The 22039-nt window shown below is 28.9% G+C and overlaps 1 protein-coding gene across 2 annotated transcripts in view; it reads right to left on the bottom strand.

Annotated features, from left to right (window-relative positions):
* Positions 1-7947: 7947 nt before the first annotated feature.
* LOC129962517 (fibrillin-2-like) overlaps positions 7948-22039 on the bottom strand; it is a 286239-nt gene continuing 272147 nt past the window's right edge. For both annotated transcript variants that reach the window (XM_056076268.1, XM_056076269.1), the window contains 15 exons: positions 21220-21342; positions 21014-21136; positions 20264-20389; positions 19399-19542; positions 16182-16235; positions 15130-15255; positions 14049-14171; positions 13845-13961; positions 13209-13337; positions 12873-12992; positions 12635-12757; positions 11550-11661; positions 11031-11337; positions 9268-9497; positions 7948-9032 (listed from right to left, as the gene is read on the bottom strand). In XM_056076268.1, coding sequence (XP_055932243.1) covers positions 8885-9032; positions 9268-9497; positions 11031-11337; positions 11550-11661; positions 12635-12757; positions 12873-12992; positions 13209-13337; positions 13845-13961; positions 14049-14171; positions 15130-15255; positions 16182-16235; positions 19399-19542; positions 20264-20389; positions 21014-21136; positions 21220-21342 — 2105 coding nt within the window. In that variant the 3' untranslated portion in view covers positions 7948-8884. The remainder of the gene's footprint in view (positions 9033-9267; positions 9498-11030; positions 11338-11549; positions 11662-12634; positions 12758-12872; positions 12993-13208; positions 13338-13844; positions 13962-14048; positions 14172-15129; positions 15256-16181; positions 16236-19398; positions 19543-20263; positions 20390-21013; positions 21137-21219; positions 21343-22039) is intronic.

Here is a 22039-nt window from a genome sequence, read left to right as displayed (position 1 = left end):
TCAAATTTGTAATATGAAAATAACACAATATGGAAGTGGAATATATGAGTTTTATCATAATTTTGGTGAATTTGACTAGGTATATTTGTAATTATATTGAAAGTTTTTATATTTGTTATTAATAACTCCATGTTTTGATCTATAGTACTAAAAATTATTCATTCTATTTTAATTTTGTTATTGAATACTCTTGGTATACTTTAAAAATGCTTCAAGAACAAATGTATCCATTTCTGTTTATTTAAATCTATTTATCTCAAAGTACTTAGAATAATTTTGTGCAATGAACAAACGTCTTTTATTTCTACTTACTTTTTTGTAATTTGCATACCCAATAAGTGAGGTGAATTGAAAACAAAAGTAATGATTTATTTTAATCAATTAAAATATTTTTGTGGTACATAAATATTTATAATTTTAGTATCTTTAAGGATTTTTTTTGCTAATGCATGTTATTTTAAATATTTTAATAGTAAATACTTAAAACAAATTTCAAAAATTGGGAGCTTCATCTTTCTCAAACAGTGCTAACTTCATTTTAATGGTTTATCAGAAGAACATCTCAAATTTGAAATCTGCATATGATTGTTTCAGAAACAAAATATATAATAAGGTATATTTCTATTCATTTAGTGCCTCTCTTTCCATGAATATGTCCAATAACTTCCTTTGAAGTTTTATTTTTGAAAGATAGCTTTGCACGATTTCATTTATAACAAATAGAAGCAGACTGTCTGTAACTGTTCTCTTGGTAAGCAGATGGTACTGAAACAATCAATTTAACTATTTCAAGATTTTTTTTAGCTAGTTTTAGAATGGTGTTGACTAACATACAAATATGTATACTATGTAGATGATAACTTATTTATACATTCCTGTGTCATATTTTGTATTTGTTTTAGGAATGCAAGTCAAAATAATAAATTTATTATATTTTTGGGAAATAATTTATTTTTATGCATTAAAGCATTTTATTATGAAACTGTTTTATATGCGAGTAATATAAATAGATTTAAGGAGTTTTTCTTAAGACGCACATGCAATGCTTTTGACGAAAATTAAAATGAAAAATTTGTATGGATATAATTTTTCAAGATGCATTTATTATTTTTTTTGTTTGAAATTTTCATAAAAAATTTTTATATTGTAGTTTCTACAGCATTTAGGAAAACGAATGTAAAATGTTCTTGCATTTACATGTATATTTTTGAAAGATGCTAAGCAGGAATTTTTGAAAGGATTTGATTTGTTTTAGTTGCAAAATTTCAACACTTCTTGTTTGTTATAAATTTTAAAAATTTATGGCTTCTAGCAAACATAGTTAAAAAATTGTTTTGTGTACTTTATGTTAAGTTTGCAACTTTATTATTTCAGTGGATTACATTTGTTGTTTTTTTCAAAGCATTTTACAGATTTTTTTTAAAAATCTGTATAGCATGAAGTGTAATTTTTAAATTAAAATTATGATTTTAGAATTGGATTTAAAGGTCTGTTTGACTTGCATTCTAAAAGTTGATATTAAAGTAAGATCCTTACAGAAAATGTTGATCTCACTGTGATAACAAGGGTGCATAAAGATTGTTTATTTTTGTTTTGCCTTACTAAAATGACTTTTATTGGGGCCAACTTTTGGGCATTTTCATCACATTTCACAAGTTTTATTCTCATTTGTTAAAAGTTTGATTTGATAGAAATGTTTTGTTTTGATATATGTGCAGCTGTTTGTTTTTAATACATTCTGAAAAGTGTTTAAATTCTTTCATAAAATAACAATCCAAGATGATTATAAAAACATTGTTCTAATATTAAAGATAATAAAGCATATTTTTTCATTAAAGAAGTAATGTACATTATTGAAATAACTTATTTGTATACTTTGATACAATTATTCTCGTGTTTATTTCACTTGAAATTCAAATATACTTCATCAGCATATTTAATATACACTCTTTTTTGCATTTTAAAGTAGTACTTAAATATTGTTTATAGATATTTATATCTAATTATAATTAAGAAAACATTGCAAATAATTTGAGCAGTTGAAAGTTTGAGCGCATATATTTATTATAAATGATACTTTGATTTTATATGATAATAGACAAATCTTAATATTTAGTTTTTTAAAAAAGCTTCTTAAATGCTGAGTAGTTAATGATGCAAGTATGCGTGAGGTAATAGCATCAATGTAAATAAAAAAATGGCAAGAACTAAAAATATAAATAATCTGGCTTGGAGACCTGGAACATGATTTTTTTTTCTGATTTATGACTAAAGGTCAGTCTGTCTAAGAGGAAGGACATACAAGAGCAAGCTCCGGTAAGTAGCCGTAACTTTTTATGTGTTTGTGATTTATTTGCTTCATTCTTAGCAAACACTTCTTCATAAGTGCAAGCGTTCTATAAAATATTAATTGCAGAAGTGAATTCTATAGTGAAACTTTGTTGTGTTTTGAACATTTTTTTATATTTTTCCATTCAAACCCATGAGATGCCTCCCTTGATGATGTCAGGCTAAGAAAAACATTGAACGGCCAGGATAAATGACTCCTAATACTGCTGGATAATAGTGTGCTAATTTATGTGTACTAATGTACAAAGTTTTTTCCTTTGAGACTTTTCAGCAATTTTTTAATAATGCTGAAATGCAAACTCAACTGCATAGTCACTTTTCTAACTTTCACTATCCCCCCACATCGTCTTAATTAATCATTATTTTTCATCATTTTTTACACACATAGAGGGTACATTCAAGAGTATTTTGGTATGCAATATGTTCATTTGCTCTTTGTAGTTCCCCTGCAACAATTTTTTTTTCTGAAAGTCTACCGAGAAAAACAACTATAGTTATTGAATTATTTCTGTTTCGCTTTCTATAACTAAAAAAACTATTATGACTTTTTTAAAAATCTGAAAGATGAATAAAACTATGTACGATATCCAATAAAATCATGCCCAGATAATTATCCTTGAAAATTTTGTTAATTTTATATAATTTTTTAAAAAAATTGCTACTCATGCAACCATTGTCTAACTTTCCCCCCATTCCCGCCTCCCTCGTGAGTAAACAGAGCATTTGCTCAATATCATATATACATTGTTAATATACTTCAACTATTATTTTATATCCTTTATTTTTACTTATTTATGTTCTCTGAGCATTTTAATATTTCCTTCAAGTAAATATTTTGTATATTTCTGAAATAATGTGCAGTTTGTTTGTTTTGTTGCTCCAAAATGTCACATCTTAAAAATGGAGACTTTTAATTAGGTGCAAATATATTTCTGTCAGTCTTGTTTATATACTCATATATATATATATATATATATATATATATAGTATTCTTACGGAAACTATGTGTTTTTCTCTTTGTTTAGTTGATAGTTTTTTAAAGTTGATTTTCTTCTCTCTACTATAATTTTATTATCATTCTTTGTCTAACTTTTGGACAATTGAGAAGGTGCAAGCAGGCAGTAATTTTCCTTTCCCAACTCCTTATGCAAGCGCACAGTTTAACCATTTGGGTACTTAATTCGATTTACTTGAAACTCATATATTCAAGCAGGTTGCAGTCTATAATTATTTGTAAACTATTATTCCGAGATTGTAAATACATAAAACTCTTGCCTTCTCTTCTGTCATTTTCTTTATTAATAGTTAGTGCATGAGTGACTTTTCAATTTTTTAATATCCCCCTCCTTTTTTTTTCTTTCTTTTTATTTTTCCTCTCAATTTTACAATCTTTAATTTCTCAGTTTCATGGGGCCTTCTCATAATTATTTTTAATATTCTGTATTTTTTATTCTTTTTCTGCACCGTTACTGGTGCAGAAAAATTTTGTTAATTTACTGGTTACTGGTAACGAGGTTATGCCATATTCCAATGGCATAAACTCGATGCATTCTCAATATTTCAAGAACATTTTAAGTTCAAGTTACTTAGATTAATTAAAAGATTATTATTATTAACGAATAACATTCTCCTTGCATTATTTTTAATATTTTTTCTCTATACCTTTACTAGTAATCCTGTGACATAATCTTGTTATATTCTCAAAATTTTCTTATACATTTTAAGTCCGGGTTACCTAACATAATTTACTGGCAGATAATGCCCGTTTTCCTTAAATCCCCTTACTTCTTACCCCTCGATTGTTATCCTCCTCCGAGAATCGTACTCATTTAGGAAAGTCATTCCTAGCTTAAATTTAAATTATTTTCCTTTTAAAAAAGGGTTTTTTTTTAAAAAAAAAAAATTTAAAGGAAGGGTAGAATATAATTTAAAGATGCATTTGGGTGCTGACCCAACAGATGAACAAACCGTTTACAAATGTCTGGTAATATGAGCAACTTAGCACAAACTTATTCCTTTTATTTAAGTTTTGGATACTTTAAGACCATTGCTAGGACCCTGTAAATATTGTAGCAAAAGAGAAATATCCCTTTTTCTGTCTCCCTCTTCCCTTTTTTTAAATTCCAAATTATCCAGAACGTACAATTACGAACTTTTTTAGCACACTTTTCTCAGAATTAGGAGGCCTCTGCCCCGTTTTTTCTTTCTTTTTTTTTTCTACTGTAAATCGTCTGTTCTTCTACAGCATTTAATTTTTTCTTCTCAAGGACTCTATTTTTCTGGAGAGAGTTGCAATTATGATTGGTAAAAATTCTGTTTCTACCAAAGTCCAGTATCCCAATCCAGTTAACTCGCAGCTGGCGGACAAACCCATAACAGAAAACAGCAAAAAGGGGCTACCGAAGCAGTGAAAAATACTGCGGTTTACAAAAGAGACTTTCTTTTTGCTGAACATTCGGTACTTTTGAAGGGGAAAAAAGCAAACCATAAGTTAAGACTAAATGATGATAAAAGGGTAAAGGACTTTGCCCTCCTTGGGGACTTACGTAACCTTCTACGAAAAAAGGAGGGAAGAGATGCTGAAGAGACAAGAAAAGAAGCGACACGAACAAAAACATATGCTGAAGCCACAGTCATCATACAAGCAGACTGTTGTTCTCGAAAGAATGTCTGATGGCCACCTTTTTAACAAAGAAAATGTTAAAAAGCTGGTTGGAGAAACTATACAAACAACAACAACAAAATGGCTATCAAAGCAGTCGGGCCTGTCAGGAACAAAGAGATCGTAGTCGATTACCCGGAGCGCAGAAATTAATCCAGATGATTCAAGAAAATCAGAAGCTAGCTGAAACTGTCGAATGCAAAAAAAGAAAAGAAAAAAAAACACCATCAACCAGATTTCAGAATTGCATTATATATGATATCCCAAATGGACTGGCAGATGCTAAGGCGTTGAAAATACTGGAGATCGCCATCGAATTTCGCAAAGATTTTCTGAAACTTCGATTTAGAATTAAGAGAAGAGGGGACTGCAGTCACTTTGTAATTCCAAGAATGCCGAAGTATATCAAAACTTTGCATAAGGTTCTCATAAATTAGAAAACGCACTTCATTTAAGAATATTTGGTGAGAGGTGCCTCAAGTACCAACGCTATGGGCGCATCCAGACAAAGTGCTTATCCTTATACAAGATGGGTAAAGACAAAACAAACATCAGTTCTTATCGCCCCATCTCTTTTCTTCCCACCATTGGCAAACTCTTGAAAAACTCCTCTTGCAGAGACTTACTCATCACCTTAGAGTAAATGACCTGCTTCATCCCAAACCAATGTGGCTTTAGGGACAGAAAGTCCATAGGTCATACAATCCAGCAATTAACCGAAAAAAATCATGATTTCAAACAGTGATAAGAGCACTTTGTGGGACCTTATGAATACTTTCCCATTCGTAACAGCCTCAATAAACTTAATTTAAATTCAAAAACTAAGATATCCTTAAAAATAGAGAAGTCCTTTTTGAAACATCACAAGGCACTGCCACCTAGTCACAACACAAAGGTTGCGCGCAAGTCTCCTGGTCTGGGCCAATTTTTTAGTATTTAGTTGCAAAAATTCTTTCGGAAAATCATTCATCTCTAGGCATTTGTAGATGACTTTGTTTTTGTTGTAGATGAATCACTGGGAGCGAAATTGAAATCAGCCGCCCAGGACTCAATCAAGACCCAGCTCTCAATCATCGAGCGCTGAACCGAAAAATACCACCTTCAAATTTCTGAAGAAAAAAACATGCAATATCTTGATTAGCAAATTAGTTAATGGACCAACAATTAAATGGAATAATGTGACAATCAAATGTCAACGATCTTTAAAATATCTCGGTGTTACCATGAATAATTGGATCCCACACCTTATCAACATCAAAACAAAGGTGACTCTTTTATATCGAAAGAATTGCTGGCTCCACATGAGGATTGAAAAAATAATTCAGGCCCCATCTTTACTTTATCATTGCCGAGAGAATGATCCTTTATGGAGCATCAGCTTGAGCTTATCCTCTCTCATCTCGACAATAAAGAATCCTAAACTCTATGCAGAAGAAATTTCTCCTCAGTATTTCTGGCGCATTACTCACAACATCTACGGCAACACTCCAAATCATCGAAGGAATTCTTCCTCTTCACATTAAAGTGGAAGCAGAAGCAACTTATGTTAGAGCAAGTCGTCTTCAATTGCCTTGCCATTTCCAGAATTTAACATTCCATCCCGAGAACTTTGAGATCAAATGCTTCCCTACGAAAATCTTTCCTTCAGACTTCCTTCTTGAAGACAGAATTTCTGTCACACAAGAAATCCAACCTACAAACAAGACTGATATTTTTACAGATGGGTCTAATATCGAAGGAAAAAACCCCCCGATTTTGCCTTTTGTGTCTTCCAAAACGACCAATTTACTCTTCAGTGGCTCGGCAATTTGAATGAAAAGAATTTTGTCTTTCATGCTGAGTTGGTCATTAAGGAAGCATGTGAATGGACTAGCGAATTCGACCATAATACTAAGATTTGGAGCGACAGTGAGTCCAGTTTAAAAACGATCTGCTCATTTTCCTCTTCAAGCCCAATTGTTCAGGATATTCAAGCCATTCTATTCTGCCATCCTTCTATTGAGTTAGGATGGATTAAAGCACATGTTGGCCATAATGACAACGAAGCTGCAAATTCCTTAACTAAATAAGCCATTTCTACAGGTACCCCCTTTCAATATCCCATTCCGAGAAGCCATCTTAAAATTATATTAAATAAATTGAGCCTATAGTGATGGCAAGAAGAATAGGATAATGGCTCAACTAGTAGAAACATCAAATTATCCCCAAAGTCTTTTTGAACCCAGCATCTTGGAACATGCTAGATATAATCTTTGCAATCAGCCATGGCCCTTTCCCATCATACTTCAAATGGTTTCATGTTAAAGGATTGAATCACTGTGACTACATTGAAGTGGGCAATCTACTTCATTATGTCACTAGTTGCCACCCTCACACATCTTTTCTTCTTAACAAACCCACCCACGACCTCAAATGAATCTGGTGGATCAACGTTATGGGAAACAAAATGTCCAAAATCAAAATAAGAAATCTTGTGCAATTTCTGCAAGATAAAGAAGAATTGATCTCCTCAGATCCAAACCCTGAATAAAGTTTTGTCTCCTTCCTCAAGCAATTCCTTCTCCAAGAAATATTAAAAATATTAACTTCATCAAAATTTTTGCTCTCATACTTCCCACCAAACACTCCCTTTTTCATTATTTTTTTGTGTACTGTATGTAAACTTTAACATTTTTTTTCTTATTAAATAAATATTTCCATGTATATCCATTCAACTGGCTGAGAATCCTAAAGATTCCCCTTTTATCTCCCCAGGTGTCATTACTCCAGAGTAGATATGAAATGTGGCGTACTTTTCCACTGGTTTTCGTTTTATTTTGTACCTTACCTGTAAGTAAATCCATATTTGGAATAATTATTAAGTTTGTAAATTTCTATTTGCAAATTTTTCCTCAAAAAAAAAAAAGTGCTATGCAAATTGAAAAAGGAAAAACATATGATTATAAATAACTTTATTAAAAATTACTCATTTTACAAAAAACTGTACACTTTTTCACATGAAAAGCTTACAAAAAAATGATGATGAAATGATTATAATGAAATTATTGCTGAGCCAGCATAGCTTGCTTATGGAGTTAATTATGATACATGTAGAATTGCAATGCCGAATTGTAGAGCTCTTTTCAGTTCTTCAAGCAGGATATGTTAAAAATTTTCATTGATTAACTTTTTGCATGACTGATATTTCTTTGGCGCTTAGACAACAATAGATATAAAATATTCACTTAATGTACATGAACATTTTCACCACAGTTCATATGCATTATACCTCAGAATATCACAGAATATTTGGAATACTTGTTTGGGTCTGGATAAAATGTAAGTATTCAATAAATTATAATTTTAATTTAAGGAATAAGAAAAGCTGATTTTCAGTGCATACTTTTATGAAATCTAAAAAGAAATTTAGCAATTTTTTTAAACATTTTTTATGAACCATTTATCACACAGCATAGTTTCAGTGACATCTCAAGAATGGGTTATACGGTAAAAGAATCAGCCGAAACAATTTCATTTTGAATGTTAGGTGTATCTCCACCAAATAAATAACATTGCTTGACATTTATATGCAATATAAAAATTGAATTAATATTAATTATGAGAGAAGTTAACAACTGGAAATTTTCTAAGACACTGCTGGGAATAAATCTTTTGCATCTATACAAGGACAACTTTTATAGACAGTTCATAGCAAAATATCATAAAAATATTTTCATTAAATAGGGAAAGACAATTTTTTTTTTTTTTTTGAAGTTGCAAATTAAGTTAAAGGCGCTTTATAAAAATCCGTCTCAAACTGAGGTTCATATTTGATGTATTTATATCTAACTTGATATCAAACGCAACATATAATAAACAAATACAGATCTGTCATCACTTCACTACTAAATGGACTGTTAAGTGAAATGGTTCTTCAACAGGTGTAGCGAGACTTGTATTTTGTACAGTTCCTAGGATTTTCAGGATGTGAAGTCCTGGTTGTTTGATTTTTTCTCTTGTATGTAATACAGCCACTCCTCTCCTGTGGGGATGATGCATGTAAGTATTTTTTTTTATACAAATAATATTTAGAAAGAATAAAATTAAAATCAAAAGTAATTTATTTCTGAATTTTGAAATTATTTTTATTTCCTAATTTAGACTGATAATATCAAACAAAGAAACAAACAAAAAATCATAAAATTTTCAATTCTACTTAGTTATAAAAAATGAATGCAATAAGAAACTATCAATTTTGAACTAAAAACATTACTTACCTTGCAGAAATTTTAAATAAATTCTGCTTATTTCCATCCACAATTTCAAATTTTTCATTGTTCATTAAATATTTCAAAGCTGGTTGTATTTTTAACACATCAATTCCATTGTTCAATTGACTGAGAGGGACAAAAACTGTTGTATGAAGGCCTGATTTCCATAATTGTGACTTTGTGCTGTTTGATAGCTTAGTGGCATGATGTACACGTTTCAGGGGTGATGCATGTTGCTGGAGGAAATAAAAAAAGTTAAAAAGATTCTTTTTTACATTACATTCTTTTGTTCTAGATATTACTCACCAATTTTTTAAGTACTACTTACTATTAAAGACAAATGATTAAGCTTCAAATGAATTTATATTTAGAATTCGAAAATTCTACAAAAATGTTATTAATGTCCCTTTTCCAATTAATATAATTGTAAAAATTCATCCTATTATTATGATTTTCTTAATACTTAATTTTTAATCCAGTCAATTTGTCATGGGAAAATTAACATAACAGCAATTTTTTTTTTACTTAAATGATTTGGGTAGCCATCCCAAATAGGTCTTCAGAATATTTGACCTAAAAGATGTTAATTAATTTGAAACAATAGTTTTTTCTCCCTAAAACATAAAAAATTAATAATTTGAGTGAAAACATTATAAGTATTACAAACTTATGAAATATGTAAAATACTCTTTTATAACTTCATATAATTATTTATTTTCACATTGGAATAAACTGTTCATTTTACATATAGAAAGTGTATCCAAATTTCGTTCACAAGTAGTTGCATATTACATCTCAAAGTCAGAATTTTAAAATCTAATATCAAAAAATTTTTATGCAATACTTTTTAGATGATTTCTTGCAAATTCTAGTGATAACAGGAAACAAAAATGATCTGTGAACCATCAAAGAGAATAAACGATAGTTAATTTTAAATTATTGTGCTTTTCTGACATTATTTATTTAATTTAATTTCCAGCATTCAAATTTTGTCTTTGTTTCTCTCAACTAAAACAATAAAAGTATTTTAACTGTTCTTAGACTTTTAATTAATTGCTTTTCTGATAAATTCAGAGATTTTCAGGGGAGTTTTTGATTTGGCAAGGAACCAAATTAGAAAACAAAGAACTTTTCAAGCAATTTCTATTCTAATAGTGTTTTAATTTCATTGTCACTCTCTTTTTAGAGCATCCTCATTTTCAGATATTGGATTTAATTTTTATTGTCTGCTGTTCATTAGGAGATATCACTGTCATGAAAAAAAGTACAAAATCAATATTATGCTATTTAATTCATTTTAACAATTTTATTTTATGTTATTTTGCTTTTTGACTGCTGCCATTCATCATGCCACGCATAACAAGATACCTACTCAGCTAGTCAGAAATAAGTTACTGCTGCATAATGCAGATGTGATGTCACATGATTGGATCTATTAGGGAGATTCATTTATACATTAAACAAAATAGGTAAATAATTGTCTTATGCAGTATGATTCAAATAAATAGTTCGATGAATTGAATGAATATCATTATGCATAAAAAAAAAATTGATAAGCACACTAATATATCATTTCCAGCTAGTCAATGAAGGCAAGTAGTATCAGATGTAATTAAATTAGGCACCTGGAAGATTTGAGTAATGAATATAGTATATTTCCAGGAAATTCATTAGAAACATAGCATTTTGTTTGTTTACAAATCTTCACTTATAACATTAGGCAAAATTTCATGATACCTACAAAAATATAGGTAGATACATAAACTTACCAATCTGTTCATAATCTTTTTATCCAATCTTCTTATACCATGATGGCCAAGTCTTCCTGGACTTGGCTGCCTTTTGATATCATTTTCATGCCTTCTTGTTCTAGATACATCACGCTTCTGTCGATTGTTGCTGTTCAATTTACAAGAGTAACAGCCTTCAGTTGAAATAATTTTTTCTCCTGGAGTATTGTAACTGCCTTCAGAAGGTACATGAAGATTACCCAAAAGTGATAAATTATTATCCAAATTATCCCCGTACTGTCCTGGGAGACCAAATGGTATTGATGGAATTGTTGATAGACAGTGTCTGAAATTAAATAGAAAATCAAAGAATAATGTGAAATGTTGGAATCTGCACCAAAATAATTTTATAGCATTTAATTAATTTAATAGTTATATTGTAGTGAAAGAACTAAGGTAATTTTTTTAGAAATGTTTGATGTCCATGAAAAGTATTATCTAGCTGAAACTGAAATATTATGATGCAATGAATAGATGAATTTGGCTATAAATATTTACCCTTGTCCTAGTCTCTGATATCCATCTGGACAGCCACAGGAATAACCAAGGGGGCCTGTAGGTGAACAACCAAAACTGCATGGAGCGTTCTGGCAGCCTCCTGTTCCAGTTTCTATTTTAAAAAAAGTATTATCCCATCAAATCTGTATGGCCATAGATAAATGAATAGTTTAAACGATCAAAAATTGGAAAAAAAATACAATGAATATCTAGCATTTAGGCGGAGTAAAGTTTTTATAGTAGATTGTTTCTGTATTTATTTATTAATAAATACTAATTATAATTATTTCGGTGGCACTTGCGAGTTTTTTTAGCTATTTCATAGACAAAAAATGTAAAACATAGTACAAATAAAAAAAATAATCATGCAATTAGTCTTATCATGCCAAAAGCAAACATCTGACATAGAACTTGCTGATTACCATCCACTGGTGCCCGATACGATTATATCAATAGAACTGATAGGCATGTATCTTCTAAGAACAGAAGCATGAGTGACACATTTATCCATTTTGTTTTGTTATGAGAATAACTGTCTTGCATTGTTTTACTTTCAGTCCCAATTATCAAACAGACAACTATCCAGGTTGGCTAGTAATTTTGGAGATCTCAACACCATTATATATAATTTTTTCAGTATTTTCAAGGCTACCTATTTTTGTGTCTTCATTCGATTTATTAAGGTCATGGACACATTCAAATTAAATTCATATATTGTTTAAATTTCAGAAAATTACTCTTCTTATTTATTTTTTGAGAGTTGCTTGCTGATTAGACTATCTATTTTCAGTTGGTTGACTGATTCACAAATCAACACTCATAGCAAATTTCGTTAATTTAATACTTCCATATCTTCTTATAAAAAATTAACTATCTGCATAACATTCCTGAATTAAATGTTTTGTTATTTTACTGTATCATAATATGTATTATTTAAAAACTGCTTTCACAGAGATAAAATACATAGTTTTGGAAGTTAGAATGGGAAAACAAGACCCCCAAATTAACATTGCTTAAAGGCACTTTCAGAACTTAACCCAATCCTTTTTTATAAGAGCCACTAACTTTTTCTAGGAAAATTTTACCTATGCAAACAAGGAGATTGGGCTCAAATATATATCCTGGTGGACAGCTACAAGAATAACTTCCAATAGTATTTTCACAAGATGCTGATCCACAAGTTCCACCGCTAGCACATTCATTTTCATCTGCAAATGTAAAAATAGTAAGCCTCTACAGAAAAAAGAATGATGCATTAAAGTCATTCAATCGTATACTAAAAATCAGAGTTTAATATTTAATAAATATGTAGTTTGTAATTACCTACACACTGATTCCAATAATAATGTTGCTGGTACCCATCAGGACAACCACAGCGATAACTTCCTATCAGATTTTCACAACCATGTGGGCAGCGAGAATCATCGAGACATTCATCAGTGTCTATGGAAGAAAAACAGATACCATAGAAATAAATCATAATTATAATTTTTAGAAACTAATTATTGGTAATCACAATATTTATTAATAAATTACAAAGCAAAAAAATTCTTGAATCATTAAAGTTATTCATAAGATTATTCTCAAGGATTATTTAATATTTAACAAAAATATAAATGCTATCATATGACAAATTAAATTATCTTAGATTGTACTTACCAACACAAAATTTTCCTGAGGGATCCAAGCTATATCCTCTGGGACAGATACATTTGAAACTTCCTGGCATATTCATGCAAGTACCCACAGGACTACACAAATTGGGTTCATCTGTGCATTCATTGACATCTAAATGATAAAGTGTATTAGCATTTTTTAGTTTGAATAAATTTTTTGTTTATTATATTTCAGATTTGTAAGATTAACATGCTTAAAAAATTCTTAGTTAAGAAGGAAAAGGGAACTCAAATTTTTTTCCGGGCCATTCTGTTGAATAAATTTTTATTTTGTTAATAAAATTGCTTCATTTTGTTTTATTTAGAAATTTTATATTGTTTGTTATTTCTAATCTATGATTTAGAATCTATAAAACAAAGTAACAGCAGTAAATTATATCTAAAGGACAGCAACTAATTAGTCAAAGATTCAAATAATGAATTTTCATTTTTTATTAAACAGCTTGGTTGGTATTCAAAGCTTTATTAGTAGCAAATTTTTCATTTTTTTATACCGATTCAACATTTTTCTGTTATATTTCTAAAATATGTCAAATCAATACCAACTGTTTTTTGTTGTTCCAAAAAGAATAATTTTAGTTTGACTTAATTACTTTATACATTATTTAATTTTCTTTACCTCTGCATCGACCACCATCTGGAGAGTAACCCTTCTGACATGAGCACTTATAGCTTCCAATAGTGTTTACGCATTGATTCTGGCAGTGGTGACGTCCTATTTTACATTCATCAACATCTAAAAGTATTCCAAGAAAGAAATATAAGAAGCTAAAAGTCAGCTTGAATAAAGAAAACAAATAACATATAATCAAATCATAAATACCTATGCATGTAATGCGATCGATTCCAAGTACATATCCCTCTGGGCAAGAACATCTAAAGCTGCCTTCTGTGTTTTCACATGTAAATTTGCAAGGTGGAGGAATATGCTCACATTCATTCAGATCTAAAAAAATGTGAAAGAGGAACATTTAGCCTTCTTAGGGACAAATATAACTTATTTTTCATGGTGGAAATGTTGTTAATGAGTATATTAATTTCTGTAAGAATTATCCAATTATAATTGGAGTTAATATCCATTTTCTTCAATAAATACTTAACAAACATTTCCCTCCTCCCACTAGATCATGAGAAGATAAAAGAAAACTCTTAAAAATGTAATTTCATATAAACATCATTTTTGGATTTATTTATTAATAAAATATTTTTAATTATTAATATTACAAGTGAAAATCCTTATGCTGAGTTTTTTTAACTACACTTTAAAGTCAGACCTATGTAGAACTCTTTAACATTCCATGATTCGACATTTCCTTGCATGAATAAAAATAATTAGATGAGATTAGATGATTTAAAAGTAGAATTTCTAGAATTTTTTTGTGTTAGATAGTATTCATTTGGAATGTCATCTACAGTCTGATTAAGTTTAAAAATTGGAGAAATACAAAAGCTAAGCAAAAATGCCAAATGAAAATATAATTTTAAAGTTATAAGGTATTCCGTCAAATTCCATTTCAATAAAAGCTACCCCTTAAATATAAACAAAAAACATTAGTTTAATTGTGTATTGAATTAATGATGCCTAACTTGTATAAATAAACACCAAGATATATATATATATATATATATTCATTAATGCATTATTTAAACTTACAAAATCTGGGGGGGGGGGAATTATCTTCAAATAGTACAAGGTGGTAATCTGAAAAGCTCTTGAAATCATAAACAACACAATACTAACAATATTCTTGTATTTTTTTATTGTGTAAAATTATGAAATACAAATATTCAAGTACTCATAGATATTAAATATTGAATAAATTTCTTTGATAACACATGAAACCATGCAGCTATGGTTAAATTACTAAATAAAAATCTCAAATTCAAGTTATAAGAATTCTTACCAATACAGGTAGTTCCTGAGTGGTCTGGTTTATATCCTTTGTTACAAATGCAACGATATGAGCCCATAGTATTAATGCATCGTCCATTAAAGCAAAGATGAGGCATTAAAGCACATTCATCCACATCTATGAAGAGAGAGAGAAAAAAAAAACTGAATAAGTAAATGCAATTTTTCAAGTAAAATATTTTATTTTAATGCAAAATCTGAAACAAATAGATAGGTCCCTCATTCTAAAAGTCACAATTAAAATTATTGCATTTAAAAAGTTTGTTTTACAATTTTGTATTTTATGCTCTGCTTTAATATTGGAATTTAAAAATTAGTATATATCAAGTGCATTTTTTGGGAGTACACTGCAAGAGAAGAACAATCATGCTGTTTCTCAACTATCCTTGATTTATGGTCCTAATTGATATAGTTTAAGTATAATGAATTGAAAATCATTGTTGATGCACAGAAGATTATCCCCTTGTGACATTTTAATGCTTCTTCCTTAGTTATCACTCATATTATAAATATATTTAGACTTTCTAATTATTTTTAGAGAAAAAATAAGGACAAAAGATTAAAAATTTGTGCAAAGAGTTGAAATCATATTTCTGTAATCTGAAAATATTGTTTAACAATTCACCATGATGTTTTTTTTTTTTTTTTTTTTTTTTAAATATTTTAAAAAGCAAGATTTTAAACAGCCTTGTGATTAATTTTTTGTATAAAGCATTGGAGTTTAATTTGTTCATAAATTTCGGATTTCTATAATTATAAATCTATCACAAGAAAAAAAATCAGAGGTTAGTTAATTCATAACTTATCAAATGATTAGCAATGAACTAAGTCCAAATATATTTCACAGATAATGATAACCCATTTGAAGAACTGCAAGCATAATTTGTAGTGATTAATTTAATTTTAACAAGAATAGTTAGTTTTTTTTACTATGACTTACTACTTTTAGATCTGCAACATAAATCTAATAATATATTAGAAATCAAATAAATAAAAAAGTATCTTTCCACTAATAAAAGACTGTATAAATTTTCATAACATTACCTCTTCCCTCTTTGTCAAACCCTTCACCATGAGGACAAAGATCAGCATAAGCTTCTAAAAGAAAAGAAAAAAGTACTCATATTGAAATATATACTTATTGCAACAAACATTATACAATTTAAACAAGATTACAAAAGTTAGAAACAGCTCAAAATATGTTAGCTAATTTAATTAAAGTCATTATAAACAAATTGTTTATTAAAAAAAATATTGATTGTTTCTGATGGATTCCATCACAGAAATTTTGGAGAATTTTTTATTACTACTTAACTTAGAAAAGAATTAATCTCAATTAATATATAATCCCATTATTAATTTTCTTTTATACTCTGTATTTTCATTAAATGTGACATGACTGTTATTGAAAATTGAAAAATGTACAAACTATTTGAAGCCAATTTTTTTGGATTAATATAACAAAATATAATTCACGATTTTCTTAGCATTTTCAAAATAAATTTTTTACATTGTAATTTTAAATCAAAAATATCTTTTTTAGATATATTAAATGTTTTAAAATTTTATCTCCAGTGAATCCAAAGCTTATCTTGGAAAGAGTGGCGAGAACTGACTTGTTATCATAATTAAATTTTTAACATTTGAAAATACTATTCATGATTTCTAAAACTTGCCAACAAACTTTCATTTTAAAGCCAATTGTGCTTCATCATGGCTATTGAGCATCCATCTCAGAACACAACGGACACCTCCTACTCAAAAGTTTTAACTAGACTACTTCATTATTCTCTGTGTATTTAGTAATCATTACAAACTTTATGCCGGTTACAATTCGCCTCGATATTTACGATTTTTCACCGTACATAAATCAGTTTACAATTTCGTTTTGGGAGCTCAAGCAACAGTAAAATTAAAACCTTAGAATAGGGGGGGGGGGGGGGGGGAAAAGGAAAAAGAAGAGCTATTTTTAGGGCCTTGAAACAAAAATTACAGCTTTTACAGGAGTCCCGAAGGGATTTTGATATTTAAGGTCTTTTTACGGACTCTGAATTACAAACCAATATATCCCATATTGGACCACTCATAAAAACACAGGAAAAACGTGAATTTCTAAAGACATGATCAGTGCAAGAGTCTTATATATATATAAAGCAAAAGTTTTAAATATTTTTTAATATTTTATTTGAAATACAGACTGTCCTATAAATAGTCCAATATACTACTAAAAATTACAAAGTTTGACTTACCTTACAAAAAAAGATTTTATAAATGGAAATCCGAAAAACAATCTCTACATGGTTTAACATGACATATTTTTGAAATTGTAATAGTTTTTTTCCCTAATAAGATTTTAATTAATATCGCCTTTGACGACCATCTATTTTTTTTTTTTACTAATAAATGCTCACAGGAGACGAAGTTCTTTATTATTCTGCAGCATATCTCTTTGTATAATGTTATTCCTCGGAATTGTTTCACCAAGGTAACTTATTGTTACTGACCTGAGTAATGTTAATGTTACCTATGTGAAGTAAAGAAAGTTATCCATATATATCCTGTGAAACTTAGGATTTTTCATAACAGAGGGCAAAGATATCACAACACGCAGAAAAAGAGGCTCCATAAAATTACTTGAGTACTTTGATATGGAATAATAATGAAGGGATATCCATTATAAGATGTCAACATCCATAAATTGTATCAAAATTTCACAGGTTTATATTTTAGGTGCATCTTACAACTGTGTTTCAAAAATAGTGTTAACATTCTTTAATCGATTGATATTTTTTCTGAAAATATTCCCTATTATTGCAGTTCTTATGTTTTTCTGAAAGTGTAAGAATTTTGTAATTACGAACCTCTTTGTTGATGGTCGAATTGCCATTCAAATGTAGGTGATTTTGTATGTCACTGTATTATTTCCTGAACATTGCTATATTTACTGAAGGTTGTGCCAGTGTCTCAGGCATTTCTCAATAAATTTTTTCACGTGATAAAATGTGTGTGTTTGTAAAAAAGATTGCCTATAAACTTTTCGATATCATCTTCGTTGACTTCAAAATAATGATCTTTCTTCTACGCTGTATATTGATTAGTTTATGTATTTTATGCGATACCATATCGTTACCCATCATGTGAAAAAGTTCAACGGGATTTTTACCAAATATCGTACCTGCAATATGCTGATGATCTCGAAAAGAAAAAAAAACATGATGAAAACAAAAATTTTGGTTCAAAATTTTTTTTTCCATTTATGTAGTTTTGTGTCAAATCTAATTTCTGCACAGATATTTCACAAAAATTCTATAATTCCAGCAGTATCTCGAATTTCAGGATCACCACATTTTTCATCTACATTACAATTTGTGAAAGAACTGTCTATTTCTTCTTCGTCACTGACCACATCTAGTTCCGGTGGAATAATTGTCACCAAATTTTTCATCGCATAAAGAATTTATAAATTCAATAGCTTCCTCCGCTGTTAGATAGTCCCTGACCATTTTACAACAACAAAAACTACAATAAAGCAATAACTGAACTAATGGAATGACAATAAAGCACTAAAAATAAGTTTCACAAGTATATGTGCAATAGTATACACTAAAGAATTTGTTTGACAAATGGGACTGATACCAAGCAATAAATTCTACTTTTTCCTACTTTCTGTTGATCCCTGTCCACTATTTTGAAAAGATAAAAAGATACATTGTTCCCTGAATTCAAGAAATGCGATCTAGAAGTATGGGCGATTTGAAAAAAAAAGATGGGTATCGGACCGTTATCCTATTTATAGGATAGTTGGAAAATACATTTCAAATGTCTGTAATATTTATTTATTTCATGGATATTTTTAATGTTTTGAAGAACACTGATGATCTACTAAAAACTATATATGCTTGTTTAAGAATAATAATAATTTTATTATTATTTAAGGGATTAAAACTTTGATATTATTTTAGGAGTGAATTTAAAGCGATTTCTTTTAATTAATTATTTTTTAAATTCCATTTCCCCACTAATTTATTAAATTTAATCTATTTATAATAATTTACAAAAAGTTTTATGCATATTTTAATTATTTCTTATATTTTATTCACATTTAATTCAAATGTTCTATAAATAGGACAACGGTTCAATATGGGATATTTTATAATGTAGATATATAATCAAATTACTTGAGAATTTAATTTGCTGAAAAAAAAAACTCTAAATGTTACTAATCATGCCTACAACATCCTTCCCTATAAAAACAACTTACGACTGCCTCTGAGAGGGCACATCTCACATCTAGGTCCCCATGCAGCTCCCATACCACAACAACAATCCACTTTAGTCATTTCTGTTACATCTTGAGAATCTCGGGGACATGATGGGAGTTTGTAGCAGTTACCAGAACGGACATCTGGAAAAGTATAAATAAAATAATGTTTACTATCACAGCTTTAGAATTAATAAAAAAAATTAATGTAATACTGAACTATTTTTTGCATTCATAAGAAATATGTAAAGTTTCATTACAGATATTTTGTTATCCACAATGAGGGATTATCAGATCAAAATCCAGCAATGTAAAAAAAAAGGTATCACTTAAGGACCACAATATATCTTCTCTTCAAAAAATATAGAAATATATTAAAAGAAATGCTTATATGTAGCTTATGCTTATACACTCATACTTAAAAGAATGCTTATACACTCATTTTTTTAATAATATTAAAAATTCAAAATTTATTCAATCTGGATTGTTTTAAGAAATATGTTTAAGCAAGTCATCCAGAAGATTATTTCACAATTCATATGAATTTTTATTCAAATTATAAACTAAAGCTGAAGAGCAGGAAAAATATGCACTCCAAAATAGGTTTATTTTCTTTATTAAGAAAAAAAGTTAATAATTTATTCAAAATATTTCCTTCAAAAAAAAAAAAAAAAAAGACAAATGACAAGAAGCATTTGCTTTTTTGAATCTTTTTTGTTTAGAGAAGAGTAAGGCATTTACAGCCCCAGAGACTAATTATTAAAGTATTTATTCAACATAAGATGCAGAATTTTTAATAGGTTATATGCTTCAAGTAATTTGCCAGAAAAGACATTATTAGTAAAAGAATATTTATAAAAATTACCAATGCATTCTTTTCCAGTTCTTGATGGTTGATAACCTGGGATACATTCACAACGATAAGATCCTCTAGTGTTGATACAACGTCCATTTGCACAAACTCCAGGAAGTGTTCGACATTCATCAACATCTGTCAGATGAATAATTCAGCCAACATCAGTTCAAATAGAGACAAACAAGGGAAGAGAGAAAAAAAAAATTCTTGTGGCACTTTTAACTTTTTGAATGTCTGACTGATCTTATGATAACAACAGATAACATATACAAGTTTCTAGATTTTTTTTACAGAGAAAAATTTATTCATGACATTTAAAAGTAAAAGATGATTTAGAATTTATTATCAAAGTATAGAAGAAATCCGATATGATTGCATGTTTTTTTTAACTTATAAGAAGTTTTAATTACAAATGGGGATATTTAATTGGTAATTATTATTATTTTTTTCTTTTTATGCTATAAAATTTAAATGCAAAAGTCGTATGCACACAAGCATATATCTAATTTTAATAAAGTTAGCTTTGTTTTTTGGCAAATGGAGGGATGACTTAAGAAATTAAGAAAAACCTATATAATAATTGTGAAGTAAAACATAAATTTGACTGATGGTCTTTATTGATGAAGTCATTTTGATTTTAAGCAATCGCTATAGGTATTAATAATTCAACATAGCAATCGCTATAGGTATTAATAATTACAAAATCATTACGAATTCAAAAATATTTTCAATTTATGAAAACTGAAAATTTAGACTAACCTATGCAATCATCTACCATTCCAACTTGTCTGTAGCCATCAGGACAGATGCACATGAAAGATCCCACAAGATTCTTGCAAGCAAATCTACAATCATTTGCAGGTGTTTGACATTCATCAAGATCTGCAAGGGGAGACATACAAGAATGAATCAGCTTCTTAGTGACAGAAACTTCTAACAAAGAAGAAGAAAAACATACTACATACCTTCACAGTGTCTTCCATCAGCCGCAAGAGCATATCCATAAGGACAAGTACATTTAAAAGTACCAGGAAGGTTTTGACATCTGAAAGCACACATGGAAGCCATTTCGTCACATTCATCAATATCTGAAATATAAATGTCAATTAGGTAGATTTGAAGGTTAATAAATTGAAGGAAAGATTTATATTTAAAAGCTAATAATAAATTTTAGACAAATGGCAAAGAAGAGATTTAAAAGATATTATTATTGAAAAATTATAAAAATTACAAATTTATTTATGTACTAGTTTTCATAACGTATTTCATAAATGTACAAAAGAATATCTAATATTAGTTATTAAGTTCAATGAAATAAAATAAAACATTGTACTGTTTTAGTCTAGCATGTTTCTGTCAACACACTATAAGTATAATTAAAGGCATTTAGATAAAGAACCAATAAAAACAATTAAATGACTTCTCTATATTCCTTCAAACAGTGTTTATCAAAAATAAATTTTTAATAAGACAGTTGAGTTTCAATGTTTTAACATTATCAACATATTCATTAGTAAGCATCAAAATGGATAAAACTACATTATTACAATATCTATTAATAATAAAAGAGAATGTGTGTGAGTGTGTTCAATCATCTTACAGACCAGATTTTTTGAAATACAGCTAAAAAAATTTGGCATAATTATATTTTGGAAAGTGGGAATGTACACCTCTGAGCCTTTCTTTCAAGGAATTTTAATTAATTAATAACTAAGATTTCGAAATTTTTGCAAAATAACACCTGAAAATATTGCACAAAACTTATTTTTGCATCATTTTAAAATG

This window comes from Argiope bruennichi, chromosome 3 (assembly GCF_947563725.1).
Source record: "Argiope bruennichi chromosome 3, qqArgBrue1.1, whole genome shotgun sequence".
In the NCBI taxonomy this organism is placed as follows: domain Eukaryota; kingdom Metazoa; phylum Arthropoda; class Arachnida; order Araneae; family Araneidae; genus Argiope; species Argiope bruennichi.
The sequence above is the reverse complement of the archived record's forward strand: the minus strand, read 5'-3'. Positions and strand labels throughout refer to the sequence as shown.